Genomic DNA, 17593 nt, shown 5'->3' with positions numbered 1-17593 from the left:
TTCTAAAGATTGTCGATAATCTGAAAACCACACGTTGTAGATCATGTAAACATTCTTGCACGTCAAAATAAATAAGTAAAACTGCTCCTGTTGACTCTGCTTGTGCAAGGATATTTATGTTTTTACACTTTACACAGAAATTAATATCATTATGCAAATGAAAAATTGAAACGGCTTGCAGATTCTCTTTGACAAGCAGAGCTTGAAATAAGGGGATAGTCCCGTTACATTGCCCCTGGCGTTTGGCGTGCGAGGTATGAAGGTTGAGAGTATTTTCGCAACACTTAGGTGAAAGGCTGCCTGACTGATAAAGGAGGGAAAATGGGAATAGTTTTGTGGCACTTTGTATACATCTCCCTGATTGATAGGCTATGAAAACTGAGAGAAAGTATTTACCGTAGCCGGCAACAGATTGGGGTGAATACCCGTTTTAAGTTGAGAGTTACTTCATCGGGGGTAAGTTATTAGTACGCGAAGTTCAAATTCCTGGTGCAGCGAAGCAGTAAAATGCGCAGGTGTTTTTCAGTGGTATTGGCTTGGGCGAGGAGACCAACGGACAGTGGAAAAGACGGGGGAACTTGTTAAGGGTCATATGAAGAACATATTGCAGAGTAGTAAAATACACAATAACATAACAGTAGCAGAGGCTGTTTTCAAAACTGTTCTTCTTTTCTGGACAAGTTCCTGCACACCGGTCGACGGTTTTCAGCATCCAACTCAAAAGTGTGCTGCGACTTTTTGCACAAACATTGTTACTAATACAGAAACACGAATCTTACCGCTGCATCGCTGTTGAACTGCTTGTTCATATCCTCCTTAAGCATGTATATTGCTAATGATGCCTCAGTCCCTTTACACGTCACCACCCACCTCCCCCTCCTCCAAGAAGAGTAATGGAACCAGAAGCTTTAAATTCGCCGTTAAACGTTTTGTTCATATGATCCTTTAACCAGGCATGCTGCAAAGAATCCCTTGCACAGTCTCACGCCCCCCCCCCTCCCCCCCTTTCCACTCCCTCCACGAAGAGTAGGAACCAGAAGCTTTAATCTCGCCGTTAGAAATGTTGTCCATCCTTAATCCTCCGTTGCAAAGGATCCTTTGGTCACTCGCACACCCTCAAACTACCGCACCCCCCTCCCCCACCCCCTTCCCATAAATCCCCAAGCCACACCCCTACGATCTAACTCCTATCCCCACAATCCTCACCCCCCCCCCTTCCCCCTATCTCCCTTTTCCCTTATCCCTTTCTTTCGTGTCAAGGTAGGCCAGTCCTCCCACCGTCCATTTCGCACCTTTGATTGCACACCTGCACACATTTTATATCATACGCATGGCCACTGTCACTTGGGCTTCCGCTCCACCTGTGCCGAAAGGGTCCTTGATGGAACATTTCGGTCATGTCATTTCGCACCGGTTTAGAACTGTGACACTGGTGTCTACATCATGAACACTATGCGTGGACTCCTCGGGAATGAATATAAGCATATATTTTGCGTGTGCTATTTTTATATTTAGTCAAGTTTTGACTAAATATTTTAACATCGAGGGGGAATCGAAACGAGGGTCGTGGTGTATGTGCGTGCGTGTGTGCGTGCGTGCGTGTGTGTGTGTGTGTGTGTGTGTAGAGCGATTCAGACTAAACTACTGGGCCGATCTTTATGAAATTTGACATGAGAGTTCCTGGGTATGAAATCCCCGAACGTTTTTTTCATTTTTTTGATAAATGTCTTTGATGACGTCATATCCGGCTTTTTCGTGAAAGTTGAGGCGGCACTGTCACGCCCTCATTTTTCAACCAAATTGGTTCAAATTTTGGTCAAGTAATCTTCGACGAAGCCCGGGGTTCGGTATTGCATTTCAGCTTGGTGGCTTAAAAATTAATTAATGACTTTGGTCATTAAAAATCGGAAAATTGTAAAAAAAAATAAAAATTTATAAAACGATCCAAATTTACGTTTATCTTATTCGCCATCATTTGCTGATTCCAAAAACATATAAATATGTTATATTCGGATTAAAAACAAGCTCTGAAAATTAAATATATAAAAATTATTATCAAAATTAAATTGTCCAAATCAATTTAAAAACACTTTCATCTTATTCCTTGTCGGTTCCTGATTCCAAAAACATATAGATATGATATGTTTGGATTAAAAACACGCTCAGAAAGTTAAAACAAAGAGAGGTACAGAAAAGCGTGCTATCCTTCTTAGCGCAACTACTACCCCGCTCTTCTTGTCAATTTCACTGCCTTTGCCATGAGCTGTGGCCTGACGATGCTACGAGTAAAATGGCATTGCGTTCAGTTTCATTCTGTGAGTTCGACAGCTACTTGACTAAATATTGTATTTTCGCCTTACGCGACTTGTTACCCTTTGACATTAATGCATATGTGCCACAGTCAAACGGTGCTGTGGGTACGCTAGGTATTTTATACGTTCTGTCACTAGTTATATATATATACAATCCGACTACCTGTGTACATACATCACCTTGATTTCCTTGTAACACGTCCATTAATCCAGAAACAGATCAGAACCATAACACAAGAATGGTAGGTTATTGGGACGTTTGACTGTTGACAAAACCGGCACGGTTGGCCTAGTGGTAAGGCGTCCGCCCCGTGATCGGGAGGTCGTGGGTTCGAACCCCGGCCGGGTCATACCTAAGACTTTCAAATTGGCAATCTAGTGGCTGCTCCGCCTGGCGTCTGGCATTATGGGGTTAGTGCTGGGACTGGTTGGTCCGGTGTCAGAATAATGTGACTGGGTGAGACATGAAGCCTGTGCTGCGACTTCTGTCTTGTGTGTGGCGCACGTTATATGTCAAAGCAGCACCGCCCTGATATCACCCTTCGTGGTCGGCTGGGCGTTAAGCAAACAAACAAACAGACTGTTGACAAAACTTTTTGTTTCGTCAATAATCAAACGTTCCAATAACCTACCACTCTTGTTTTTTTGTGTGTAAACGTCCATAGATTGTGGATGGGCTAGGGTAAATGTCCGTGTCCATTTTTAGATTACTGTTCTTGGAATTTTATGAATACGAATGCGAGGCTGGGCTAGCTCTGTTTGTACCATGGTAAGCCTTCCTTGTCATCTTCGATGTGGAGACTGAAAACTTTGAGTGAGTACTTTGTCACTGTGTCTGCCTGTCACACTTATCATAGTGGAAGCTGTACGTAATACCTGAAGTCTAAAGACTGTAAGACTAAACCCACGGAAGAAGCAGATTCTTATGTTGAAAGACATGTGGAGCTTCAGAAATTGAACTCAGACAAACTTTGCACTATTTGTGTGTTACACCTACAAAGTAAAAAGACGAAAGTTACTAAATGTGCCCTGTGCCTCGATAAAACGTCGTTACCGACTTTGAAAACGGGCTGTAAACTCGTTTGTTTGTGAGACCGTGAATAAAGATTTACAGATGTCCTTGCTGGCTCTAACCGAAGAAAGTACGACTATATAATCAATGTGTGTGCCTCTCAGTTTATTTTGGCATTTTCTTTTCGACAACAACCTTTTTTTGCATTACCACCAGGTCGTGCAATGTCGAGCAGGCGAAAATAGGGAAGCACAGGCCGAGAAAAGACTCTTAGCACCTGTGTGTCAGTTGGCCGAGTTTCAGTTGAGTCAATGGCGCTATCTGAATAAAGATCTTCGAGCGTGTGTAACGATCGTCAGTGTAGCGTTGACGACATTTGCAGTGTTTTGTTGGAGTCGGACACTTCATTGATCGATGACACTCTTTTGATAGAAAGCATGAAGACTCAAATAAACCTCTATCCCTTCTAAATATGCACCCCCCCCCCCCCCCCCCCGACCCACTCCGTCTCATTACTACCCCACCCCTTGTCGAAATTTATGTCTAAAGGAATGAGCGTCCAAAGGAAACATTATGACCCAATACACTGATTTTGTATTTATCTAGTTTGTTGGGGGAGGGGGGGGGGGAATTAATGTTCCACATTTCAACAGTGAACCTATTCTTTTTAGGCTGCAATGAAAGTTTTTTTGTGTGGTTTTTTTATTTTTTTTTTACAAATCGGGTGTGTGATTGGGGTGGGCAGGTGGGGGAAGGAGGCGCACATCCGCCTTGCATTTGTCTCTTGTCAAGGCTGGCCACCTCAACAGTGTGTGTTGTTTGAAAAGTTCGTAAAAAGTGGCCCTGTTGAGGCGACCGGGATGTCAACGTTTAACAGGAATGAAATAAAACTTTAGATTTGCCACATTGCATTTGTGCTTCGAGCTAAAAGACAACTTTTAATTAAGCTGCAACATGTGTGCTTTGCTTCCAAAAACTATATTGCAGGTGTTGCATGCTTGGCCCACTGACTTGATTAGCTAACCCTGACAATGAAGTCATGCAAAATATGTCTGTCTTCTTGCTTTAATTGCCATCGCTGTATCATTTAACTTGAGCATGAAATGTGAATCATGTTTATCATAATTAAGTTGTACTGTGTCACATATTTTGGTTGCGATAGCTAACAGACGAACGGCTTCATTAATATGCATTGAACACAGCGGACGATAAAGTTCCCGACCCTACCTTGATGGTGTAAAAACAAAAATTGTCTTCTTTTGATTATGTCTTGCATGACAATGACATCTCTTTTCTATAGTAGCCATTACCCTTTGACCGAAGAGATTCCAAGGCAAATGGAGATCAATGCTACATAAACTCTCATTTGACATGATTTGCGAACAACACAAAATCGTTATCTGAGCAGATGAAAAACAACATCAGCAACACGAGAATTTATCTCACAGAATGCTAATATCAGTCTCTCGATAGACTTACAAATGTTTACTCCAACTTTGACGAGCTGTTCGTTTTCTTGAATAGTAGGTGTGTCTAATGTATAATTATTATATATTTGAAAGGCTAACGCTGCTGACAACGTCATTGCATTTAAATATTTGATGACATCCTGGCGAAAATGGTCTCTGTAAAAGCTTCTTTCTGAACAAGGTCAGGCTCTAAGCACATTCCTCGCGTAAAATTGTTGTTTCATTTCTTATAATCCGCCCAAATACTGCGATAGAGACAGTTCAATCATCGAGCTTCAGGTGTTACCTTTGTTGTGACAAAAAATTATTTTAAACAAAATTCATTTTTTTTGTCACTGAAATGGTCATGGTTTTTGAATATTTGATGTCATTATGGTGGAAATGTTCTGCGTCACTGAAACGAAGGTTGCCTCCCTGAGCAAAGTTAAGCGTTTGGGTGAAGTTACCTCCTCCTCAAGCTCCAGATGTCCAACGCCAACTAATAGGTGAACATGTGAACGACGTCATCGCATTTGACAATTTGATGTCATTGTAGCGAAATGGTCTGCTTCAATGTAACTTCCCAAAACAAAGTCAAGCCAAGTACATTCTTCACGTAAAGGTTCTGGTTCTTTTCTTAGAATCCTCCCACGACTCACATTCTCCCCCATACCGCGATAGAGAAATTTCAGTCATCGAGCTCCAGATGTCCACTTTTCTGTAATGAAAATGACTGCTGTGGACCACGTCATCGCATTTGAATATTTGATGTCATCTTGGCAGAAATGGTTTGCGTCAGTGTTGCTTCCCTGATCAAAGTCAGGCCGCTGAGCACATTCCTTGCGTAAAGGTGTCGTTTCCTTTCTTAGAATCCTCCCACTACTGCGAAATTGCTCGTTTGGCGTCTGCAGCAAGGTGCGACGGAGGAATTCGGAGGTTTTCGTCAGTTCGACAGTATTTGCGGTATCACGTTTGTTGTTGTAGTGGCGAAGCTTATTTTGTTTCAATCAGCGGCCATGATACGCGAGTAAGATTCCCGGGCTGAATACAGCCACATGTCATCCGGAAACAATCGCGAACACACCTGCAGATATGCGGGAGCATGTATGCGGCTGATTTACCTGTTAATCAGCGCCACGTGCGGGTAATGTGCACCCGCGTGCGAATTGTTTCGGGTTTCATCACCCAACTGGGCCAAGTGCGGGGCTCATGTCCTCTTCAAGAGTGACGTTTTTCGCCACAGTTTAGCGTAAGGGAAAGGTTAGCAGCTTGCTTGAAAATAGTTGGTGAGTTAGTTACTTTCAGGACTAATCGGGACTCTGATGTGTCCCGTCCGGCGTGTGATTTGGCGTGTTACTTTTCTCGTGTTGTGCGCAAGGAAAGGCTTAGTTAGTTATAACGTTAAAATATCATATAAGTTAAGGACACGAAATACAGAACAATTAACATTAGGGTTAAAAAAAAAACAACCTCTAAACTGATAGAAATCACTGAGACCAGTCTGGGAAATGAATGATCTCCCGTTAGAACTGGAGTGAACATCTGTGTGCAATCATCGGAATTGGAAGCCGTTTTGAGGGCAAGACCACAAAGGACAGCAAAACTGATGAGACTGGCGTCGTACCGAGAGAGAACCGCAGCATCACAAAATACCCCCACCGAGCTACACAACAGCATCTCTTCTGTTTTCTTTCTCGGGGCACGATGGATCTGTGCAAGAAGTCGTTCAACACGACAACATGCACTTCACTTGGCACGTGACAATGTCACTCGTCTGTTCGAATTAAGGACACACAGATCCTAGCTAACCTTGAAGGGGAGCCTACATTTTTACTCTGGGGTCGAGCTGGGGTGACGTACATTAGTGCAGAATTTAAAGGAAAAGGAGGAGGAGGAAGAAAAAAATAGGACGCAATTTACTGTGCAACAAGATGATACGCGATGTGTACAACTGATTTGTCGACCGAAGGGAAGTCTACATTCACACTATCTGGGGTCGAATCACACTTAACCTGTGTATATTGCCAAAATCAAGGACAGAAGGAAGACTGAAGAAAAAGGGTGAGGGACACTAAATTAGCCGACACCACGGTACAACCGTTTGACCGTTTTAACTCTCAGGTCGCGCTCGGGGTGACTAACGCTGAAGCAGTGCAGAGAGGGAAAAGAATGAGTTGATGGCGCTGGGAGGGAAAAAAGACGAGAGAGATAAAGGACGATAAGTGTTTGACCGCCGCTAAAGTTGTATTAGCAAAGGGAAGGCGGAAGAAGGGAGTGGAGATGAGAGGAAAGAGAAAGGGTTGGGGGAGTAGTAGAGGGAAGAAGAAGAAGGAAGAAAAAAGAGGTATGAAGGACGCCAAGTGTGCCAAGTAACACCATGTGTACACTCGTATGACCGAGAGTCCTCCAAATCTCAACAGCAAAAGCTGATGTCAGTCAACGCCATATTGAATCACGCGCTCTTTGAGAAGTAAGCAGCGGCGACAGAAACATGACAAGAGGCGTGAAAGACGCGAGTGTTGCGCACGTACCGAGCGAGGCTCGCGCGTGTCACGCTCCACTGCCGGCCGGGCGTGACAGTGGACAACAACGCCAACAAGACTGACAAATTTAGCCTGCCGTGTCTGACAGAGTGGCGCTGTCGTTGCCAGTTGACCGCGTGACATTTTCTGTCATGGCGGCACTCAACCGCCGCACGTGAACCCTTCTGGCAGAATGCACGTTTTTGCACCTGGATTTGCGGGGCCACTGGGTCAATGTCGCGTGACAAGAGTTGCACGCAGAGAGATTCTTCTCTCTCGGATAGGCCGGGCGGCTGCTTTTTGATTAACTGCAGCCTTGAGCTCAGTTTGCTGACGTGACTATTTTATTCTGTGTGAAGCGAGGTCTTCACTAAAGAGTTGAAAGCCGAGTTGTGGGTGACTTGAATGCATTGACCCGAAGTCAGTTTACGAAAAAAAGGCTTTACATATTCCTTTAAAGGCTGCCATATTCGTAGCGTTCATTAATTAATTCATATTGTTTACATGTGCCAATAATGTTACTAAAGTGTGCCTAAAGGGGATATGATAACGATTGGCCGTAGCTTTCGAACACAGAAAACATTATTTCTGTATTGCAAAGTGGTGTTGATAGTGTCGAATGTAAACAGAACAGTCTCAAGAGGGCCCCAAAGGGTTTAAAATCGTGATCGTGATTGGCGATTTTTGACCTTTCTGTGACCGTGATTTCCAAAATTTCCATTTCTGTGATCGTGATGGGACTTTGCCCGTGATCCGTGATGACAAAAAAATCAAGTCTCGTGATCGTGATCGTCATTTGTTTTTGTGATCGTGATGGGCATTATTGCAAAGCATTTTATTTTCAACGTACATTTTTCACAGCTGTATCACTCTATGATCCTCTATTCGTCAAGGTGTTCGTGATCGTGAAAACAAAAATCAAGGTAACTGTGATCGTGAAAGCTAAAATTTCCCTTCCCGTGATCGTGATGATACCCCCCCCCCCCCCCCTTTGGGGCCCTCTCTCAAAGTGAAAGTGGATGTTTTCCGGAAATTGCGCAAGCGGAAATATACAATCTCTTACAGCACATATTCGCAAGAATAAGGCCACAGGCTTCAGCTGACAAGCTACAAGTTTATCTAATTTTCTAATAGGCCTATGTAATCACGTGTCCAGCAAAACTTTGGCGAGTTCAGTATCCCCTTTGTACTTGGTTCTCAATTTGAAGCGATGGGCCTCTGACGAAAACAATCTTTCTTTCAGCGCGACCCAGCGCTGGTGCTGCGTGGTGATGAAGCAAGGAGTCCACTTTCTCTTCTCAGCAGATTTAGTGGCCTTGACAGCTTTAGACGGGTTTACTTCTATCTTTTTTGCCATTGTACGCAACCGCGCTTGGACTGTCTCCGACGCCATCTTTGGTTTACGAAACGTCACGAAGTGACGTCAACGGTCTAAAAATAGCCCAAGTCCTGGAGAACTGTTGCTAAACAATGCAATAAAGAATTAATTATTTATCGTAATTGGTAAGGACTTCAAACCTAAAACTTTGCAGGAAGCTTAATTTATACATCCCCGCAACGATGGGAAAAGCCCTGGAAGTAATTAAACTAATTAAATAGGACTATATGTCAGCCTTTAAGCGTAGCAGACTTTATTTCAATGAAAACAAGAAATTCCTTCGAGGTAGGAAAAACACCCCCGTTGGTCAAAGGGAAATAACCATTCTCACTGCCACCAACTGAGAAGGTTATTTCCCTTTGACCATTAATATGTCACTCTATAAGTCCTTGTAGAATCTTAATCCACCAATAACTCCCTAACCGTGTGTTTGACTGGTCCCAATTTTTGTAAGGACCGTCTCAGGAATGTATAGAACCTGTTCACCAAGTTTGGTGACGATCGGTCCGTTCAGTCTTGAGATCTATATGCGAACACAAACACACAAACACACAAACACATCGAGCGAAACCTATACACACCCCTATACCGGGGGTGTAATAAGCGAATCACGACACGACACGACTTGCAACTGAGTCAGTCAGATGGTTAAACGCTTTTAGTATAACGTCATTCATGCAATGTGCCTTTTTAATATTACAAACCATTATTTTCCGCACATGTATGCAGGTGGCGGCATATGGCTTTTTTTTTTACAGGCTGTACGCTTCCTGTATATATGTTTTCCCAATAGAAAGTGCCCAGAGACGTTTTAGCTGTCTTGTTTCAAAATGGTGTGGAAGTTTCTTTTGAAGAAGATCTTTTTTTTTTAAACATTGTTTTGGCGGTTATGGAAACAAAATATTGCTTTGCTTTATTATTCTTCTAAAATTAATCAGACAGGATCGTTACACTGATATCTGTAGAGCAGGACATCTGAAACACTTTTCCTTTGGTTAGTAGGTCCACACACAACTGCTTTGTTGTGTCGTTTCAACATTTTCAACATTGAATCATTGTTGAAGTATGGATGGTAGATTTTTTTTTTGTCAAATACAACCACACAAACTGCTTAGTTTAGTTCTTTTAGGCTTGTCAAGAGAATATTGTAGGTTGAGAAAACCATCTGAGCCAATGGTGTGTATTCGAGCCATGTATTCAAGTCACTAATAATTCACTTACTTGTTTACCATTTTGTCCACAGGCATCAGCAAGAGCAGTCCACACAGTTCCTGCTGTTTTGTTGGGAAAGTAGCAGCTTCGCAGAATCTCCACTGCCATGCGCAATACCACGTGGACAGGCTGAAGCTGCGCAGTGAGCCGATGGAAGTGACGTCATGGCAAACCGGCACTGGCATGCGCTCTTTGCAGCTTGGTCGACTTCCGGCACACTGGACAAGGGACATGGAATGGTGTGTGCAAAAGAAACCGCTGCTGTTTCAAAAATGTTGCTATGGTTACGCCAGTAGTAAAAGTGACAGACACCGCTGGTTCAACCATCGCAAAACGAAGACTGGTTCCTTGCAAAATAGTTATCTCTCATGGAGATATATTTACAGCTAGTAACTGCTTTAAGGGATTTTTGTTCTTTCAGCTGTCGAGGTTTTGTTTATTCCATTGTGGACAGCCGGAGAATGCAATTGAGCCTTGCAGCGATTCGTTTAGGATGTTTTCTGAGATTGGTTAGGTAAGTATCGTTTAAAAGATGATCTGCCAGGTTCTTTTGCAAAAACGAATATATTCTTATTTAAGTCTTCCGAAAACTGTATATTTTTCTTTTTCGTTTTCTTTTAGAAATATAGAGTATCCAAATTAAATGTAAAAACAAGAAATTGCCACTTTAAGTTCGGTCAATATATTTTGTCGACTTTCTTGCAGAAATAAGTAGCAAACCGAAGACGTCTTAATTTTCTTGATGATTCTGAGAATCACGGATTGAATTTGACAAACAGAAAAAAATGGTGTTACATAATTATGGCGCTGATAACACCATGAAAAGGATGCGCATTCATAATGACAATGTAGGACAATGACTTTGGTTATGAGGTTGGTTCGTATCGGCTTGCCAACTGGTGGAATGGCTGACGGTATTTAATGCTGTCACTACGGGTGTTTGTAGATTATTATTTGGTTCTTTTGGAGTGTACATTATCGATTATATGCCCTGCCATAATTATGTTCTGTGACAATGTAACGGTGAACTGCAGGAAAACTCAGAGGCATGTTCGCAGGATTGTAGTCCCAGGTACGTTTCTGTTGGTTTGAAAACCCTTTGATCTTACACAACGCCGGATCCATGGATGTTGGGACACGTTAATGTACGGCTTATCATTGGATATTTTGTGAAGTGAACACGCATTTTCCAATGTGTATGATCTCTGTTTTAGTGTTTCCGATAAAGCAGGAAGGTTTTCATAGAGTTATGTATGTGCGAAGGGTTTATGTGAAATTAACACATAATTACCAAGACGTAGAATAATGTACAGTGTTTGTGACCATGACGAAGGCGTGTATTGGGGGAATTATTGTGTTTTTTGTTTGTTTGCTTAAATTTTGGGTTGTACGCTCTCTGTGCTGGGTGTTTGTTTGTTTCTGATTGTACGGATTGTGGCATATCTTATGGATTTATCTTTCTACTTTTATGCAGATGTGTCAACCTACGGGTACTCTGGGTAAACCGATATTTTGGTTTTTATGGCAAACTGAGAACAGTGGCAAGTGAACAAAAGGCAGGAGTGTGTAAAACAAGTTTCTTTAATCTGTTAAAACGCAAAATGTTTTAACAAAGCCAATTGCATTAGCAACGAAGAGACAAAATAGCAGTCTTGTGAACTTTTTCTAGCGAAGTTCAGGCATTGGAAAGTATCGATTTTGTCTGGTTTTCAACTTTCTCATACGATTTTAACACAGGAGTCATGCATACACGCCCTTGAGCGTCGACAGGCATTTTGCTCCTGTTTCTTCATTTACTGTCCCTTAATTTGCCATAGAAACCACATCCAAGCATTCCTCGAACCTGAAAATGCAAATGCGTTGAAAAAGTTACACTCAAACTTTGATTACACTCTCTTTGGCGAAACCTTGCATTCCGATTAACTTTTTTCTTATATCCTTTTTAAACCTTCTATGCGGCGAAAAAAACCAATACATTATTCTACTTTTATATAAGGAAAAAAACACTTTTCACTCTACAGACGGCATAACGTTTGCATGTATAGCGGTGTGTCATAAAGGCGCTGCCTTTCCCGTGAAAATAGTTCAGCTCATTATCTGTGGCTGGGCTTTCACTTTGGATAAGACCATCCCTCCGTTTGGACACATACCAAAAGTCAACGTCGTGATTGTTCCCTGTGTAGAGTTGGCAATTGTTGATGAATTGATTTTAATAAAAGACACAACTAGATTTTTGAAAATCAATGCACAGTAAGCATGTTGTTGTTTGGTACGTGTCCAAATGAAGAGAGTTTACACGAGAAGCTTTGCCCTTTGAAATTTTTCTTTTTTCCGTGTTTGTGTTTCCTTTTAGGGATTTTCTTGTACTTTAGTTATTGTACGGATTCTGTGGTGGGTGTTTTGGTATTATATGATGCTACTTTTCATTCCTACTAAGCTTTAGAAGATTTCAATTTTTCATCGATTGTGTTCAAACAAATCAATGCTACTCCGTCACATAAAGAGTTATTTATTTTTCAGAAATTTTGAACCGGAGGCTTGTATTACATTATAACGTATGCAAGTATCACAGATTAAATCCGTTAATAATCAGAGATGTTTTCATTTTGATCCTTGAGATTGATTTGGATAATTGTTTTTCTAACGTAAACATGTAAATTTTTTCTGATTTTTGTTCAGAGATAGTACTTCCGTTTTAACAAAAAATTAAGTGGAGATGATTTGAGAACTTGCAATGGTATCCATGACTGATTTCATTTGCAGAAGGAATGTTTTTAGTGCCCGCAATGAAGACAGAAGATATTGAAAAACATGAATTTGAATGCGTGACATTTTGCCTTGCAGGAGAGCTAACGATAGCTGTGATGAACAATGGAACAAATCTGCATGTCCTCTGGACTACGTGTTACTGTAAGATATTGACCTTGACGAGATTCTACTTTTGGGCATATTTGTGGTTTTTTTGTGTGTGCCTTTAAGCCCTGGGAATCAGATAAGAAGCAAATGGAAGTCTATGTTCAAAATGTGTACAGTTTACTCATTTGTGTTCTTTTTAAGTTATTTTTGTTGTTGGTGGAGGTAGTGTTTGTTTATGTGTTTTTTTCATGTGTGATGTTGTGCATACACTATTTGCGAAATGCAGTACTTACTAAGGCATACTGACCGAATGTCAGAAAAACAGCAATGACTTATACTCCTTGCTTATTCAATATGTAAAAGATGACATAGTATACATATTCGTTAGTAACTCTGCAAGTTTCTGTCGGCCATACATATCTCGATGTGCCTCCTTTGCAAGCACAGGTGATCTGATTGTTCATGACATCTAAAATACTGGATTCTTTAAGGCACAGTTGCCCCATGGAAGCAAAATTGTGATCAACATACATCCTTCCAGGATTTTATTTTAAATACGAGCATCCTCCTACATGGGCACAGTACAACACTGTACCACCTGCTTCCCGTTCTTCCATTGTGTAGGATCAGTTTGCTGACTTAATTTTAAAACTGATATCAGTTCCAATCTTTGAAATAAATACTACAAGAAACAAGAAATTCCTCCGAGGTAGGAAAAACACCCCCGTTGGTCAAAGGGAAATAACCATTCTCACTGCCACCAACTGAGAAGGTTATTTCCCTTTGACCATTAATATGTCACTCTATAAGTCCTTGTAGAATCTTAATCCACCAATAACTCCCTAACCGTGTGTTTGACTGGTCCCAATTTTTGTAAGGACCGTCTCAGGAATGTATAGAACCTGTTCACCAAGTTTGGTGACGATCGGTCCGTTCATTCTTGAGATCTATATGCGAACACAAACACACAAACACACAAACACATCGAGCGAAACCTATACACACCCCTATACCGGGGGTGTAATAATCACAGACAGCAGCATGACTGTTGATTTTGTGTATGTGTCCAAGCTGAAGGAGAAAGAATGCTATTACTTCATACAGAACCCTGGCTTGATCAGTAGTTGTTCATGTGATCCTTAGCAGAAGGGAGATATCTTCCACATGAGATGCCTTTAGAGGATTGCAGTCTTACAAATCGACGTCGTCATGGAGTTTTGGCGCAACTCGTTTTAGAAAACTGTTCAAGAGAAGGCCAAAACTGATTATTTTTATTATGAAATAGGGTTTATATTTGTACCTGGTACGGATAGGAAGATAAAACAATATTAAATCATGTATTGTCAATCGTATTTAAGAGAACATTTCTCATGAAGAATGATTTACTTAGTCTAAAGCACAAAAACATCAACATCACCGAGTTACGCCAAAATTCCATGACGATATTGAAATAGCCTTGCTTGTCGCTAACCGTGTTTGGCCTACAGAGTGCTTTTACCTCTTCGTTTCCTGACAGAAGACTTATGTCTTCAGCTGGATATGTTAAACAGTTGTTTGTGTGTGTGTGTGTGTGTGTGTGTGTGTGTGTATTATTTTGTTAAATGACAAGAGACGCGATGTCTTGATGCATCTTCCAGGAGGAGCGTATATAAACTTGAATTCATGGAACCGATATGACTCTACTATCTTTTTACATTTAGTCAAGTTTTGACTAAATGTTTTAACATAGAGGGGGAATCGAGACGAGGGTCGTGGTGTATGTGTGTGTGTGTGCGTGTGTATGTGTGTGTGTGTGTCTGTCTGTCTGTCTGTCTGTCTGTCTATCTGTCTGTCTGTCTGTCTGTCTGTCTGTGCGTGTATGTGTGTAGAGCGATTCAGACTAAACTACTGGACCGATCTTGATGAAATTTGACATGAGAGTTCCTGGGAATGATATCCCCGGATGTTTTTTCTTTTTTTTGGATAAATACCTTTGATGACGTCATATCCGGCTTTTTGTAAAAGTTGAGGCAGCACTGTCACACCCTCATTTTTCAATCAAATTGATTGAAATTTTGGCCAAGCAATCTTCGACAAAGGCCGGACTTTGGTATTGCATTTCAGCTTGATGGCTTAAAAACTAATGAATGAGTTTGGTCATTAAAAATCGGAAACTTGTAATTAAATTTATTTTTTTATTAAACGATCCAAAAATAATTTCATCTTATTCTGCGTCATTTTCTGATTCCAAAAACATATACATATGTTATATTTGGATTACAAACAAGCTCTGAAAATTAAAAATATGAAAATTATGATTAAAATTAATTTTCCGAAATCGATTTAAAAACAATTTCATCTTATTCCTTGTCGGTCCCTGATTCCAAAAACATTAGATGATATGTTTGGATTAAAAACAAACTCAGTAAGCTAAAAAGAAAAGACATACAGAAAAGCGTGTTATCCTGCTCAGCGCGACCACTACCGCACTATTCTCCATGGCTTGTCGATTTCACTGCCTTTGCCACGAGCGATGGACTGACAAAACTACGAGTATGTGGTCTTGGTGAAAAAAGCAGTGCGTTCAGTTTCATTCTGTGAGTTCGACAGCTTGACTAAATGTTGTTATTTCGCCTTACGCGACTTGTTTGTTTCTGTTCTCCACGGTATTACTCCTGCCCTGACATTCCCCCTTTTAGTATGACCGCCAATTTTCAGTTGCATTTCCTTGTGACGTCACGGATGACAAAGCTAGCCTTAAATGACACTAAAAGCATCATTCTTCTCATTCAAACCATCAGTTTATGATAACAGATATATACCCCAGGCATTACAGTTTTTGTTTCGGTTGAACGTTTACCGCAAGAAAACATCCTGGCTGCTGTCTTTTTGAGAGCGAGACATTTTCAAATATTTTTTGGGGGATCGAGTTATCAGTAGAGATTTCGCTTTGTTCTGGAGCTAAGGGGAAATTTTGACAGTTGTAAAAAACGGAGTCGGGGTATAGGTTGAGAAAGATTGGGGCACTCATTTACCTGTTGTATATACCAGGGGTTGAATAATGTAATCAGCGCAAACTGCATTCGGGGAAAAGGAATTTATCCTATCGGAGCCGGCATTAGATCTTGGGTATAATTTATTATATAGCATAATAAGGACAGCACACTTGCTTCCTTTGACGTTACCCCTGTGTGTATTTCGAACTTATGCAGGTCTAATGGGAAAAACACGATCCAGCATTCAAAAACTTATATTCTTGATAATATACTTATTTGAATTGTTGATGATTACTCTCTTATTGTTGTTGTTGTTGTTGTTCTTGTATTTTCTTGTTCTTGTTGTTCGTCTTGTTCTTGTTCTTGTTTTGTTCCCTCACTGTCTCACCAAATGCCCTAAATACTGATATGATGGGTTAAATGTCCTGAACGAGGTGTCTCTCGCAAATGTGGACAGGCCTGTGGTCTACAGAAATAGGCCTCACATGGCCATACAAGTTGATTACGTTTTTGATTGATTGTTTGATTGATTGATTGATTGATTGATATATTATTCATTGGTTATGTTTGTATTTTATTTACTTCTTCATGTCTTTCTTTTGTTTATGAGTTAATTTGTTTATTCAGTGATTTATGTATTAATCATGTATCTATTATTTATGTGTTTACGACACTTCCAGGTCTAGCATGACAAAGGAATAAATCTCACAGCAACAGAAATGTGTTTTTCGAAATCTTTTACCCGCAGGATGTCATCCTTTTTTCCCTCGAGCAGCCTCTCGTGTCTGTCGTAATAGAATTTGTTCTAGTGACTATATGGCAGAATTCGTTGTTGTTTTTTCAGCACACGGAACATATTTACCTTTTGCCTGCTATGTTTGATTGACATTTGTTATGGCATAATATGGCGCGACCCATACACGTAATCTGGCCTAACTCAAACGCATAGTATGACAACAAATGACTAAATGGAAAAATTCGTCATTTTTTTTTAACACTAAACATATCTTTGCTTTGCCTTCTGTGTTTGTTTGACAAATGGCATGGCATTGTGTGGACTGGATCGTACGCACTCGACACAAAAGGGGACCTCCTGTCAGTTGTAGACTGACGTGGTGTGTTTCTTTTTCTCCGGTAATTTGACGAAAGGGCCTGTATGCATGGTGTCCTGAAGTAGGCTATTATAACTGTCCAGCTTTATTTTTAGTTCTCTTGTTCTCGACAATGAGCCGTCTCAATGCAATTCACTGCAATTTGTTCCCAGCTGAGTTGTGATCGTAGGTGTATGTGTTTACTCAGGAACCGAGAATCCCAGCTTGCCTGTTGGTGGTCAACCGAGGCTGGTAATGGCTGGATTCATGACAAAGACGAGTGTGCAAGAGTCTAGAAAGAGAAACAGTACAGGTGTATGTGTGTGTGTGTGTGTGTGTGTGTGTGTGTGTGTGTGTGTGTGTGTGTGTGTGTGTGTGTGTGTGTATGTATGTGTGTGTGTGTGTGTGTGTGTGTGTGTGTGTGTGTGTGTGTGTGTGTGTGTGTGTGTTTTCTGTTTCTGTGTTTGTCTCTGCATACCAGATGAAAAGACACAGAAACATTGCATTAATCTGTACCTCCCTTCCCGTGGAAGAGATCATGTAAACCCTTACGGACCTGTACATAAGGGCAACCCGAATCGGGGACACTTACCATACGACAAAAGCTTGTCTGCTTATTGTGCAAATAGGATTTTTTGTGCTGAATTAATTTCGCTTGGCACAGATATCAGTAACAAATTCACTGAGCAAGCATGTCCCACTCTGCACAATATGCAACCAAACTTGAAGTGTGTATTTGTCCAAATGGAAGGATGCCGTTACTGCATGTTTGTTTGTTTGTTCGTTC

General features: G+C 41.1%; 1 protein-coding gene across 1 annotated transcript in view; it reads left to right on the top strand.

Annotated features, from left to right (window-relative positions):
• The window catches only part of LOC138959302 (uncharacterized), a 65348-nt gene that overhangs the window by 46856 nt on the left and 899 nt on the right, over positions 1-17593 (top strand). Inside the window, exon 3 of the mRNA XM_070330723.1 lies at positions 9916-17593. This exon is cut by the window's right edge and continues 899 nt beyond it. Coding sequence (XP_070186824.1) covers positions 9916-10274 — 359 coding nt within the window. The 3' untranslated portion in view covers positions 10275-17593. The remainder of the gene's footprint in view (positions 1-9915) is intronic.

This window comes from Littorina saxatilis, linkage group LG2, assembly GCF_037325665.1.
Source record: "Littorina saxatilis isolate snail1 linkage group LG2, US_GU_Lsax_2.0, whole genome shotgun sequence".
Lineage (NCBI taxonomy): Eukaryota > Metazoa > Mollusca > Gastropoda > Littorinimorpha > Littorinidae > Littorina > Littorina saxatilis.
The sequence above is the reverse complement of the archived record's forward strand: the minus strand, read 5'-3'. Positions and strand labels throughout refer to the sequence as shown.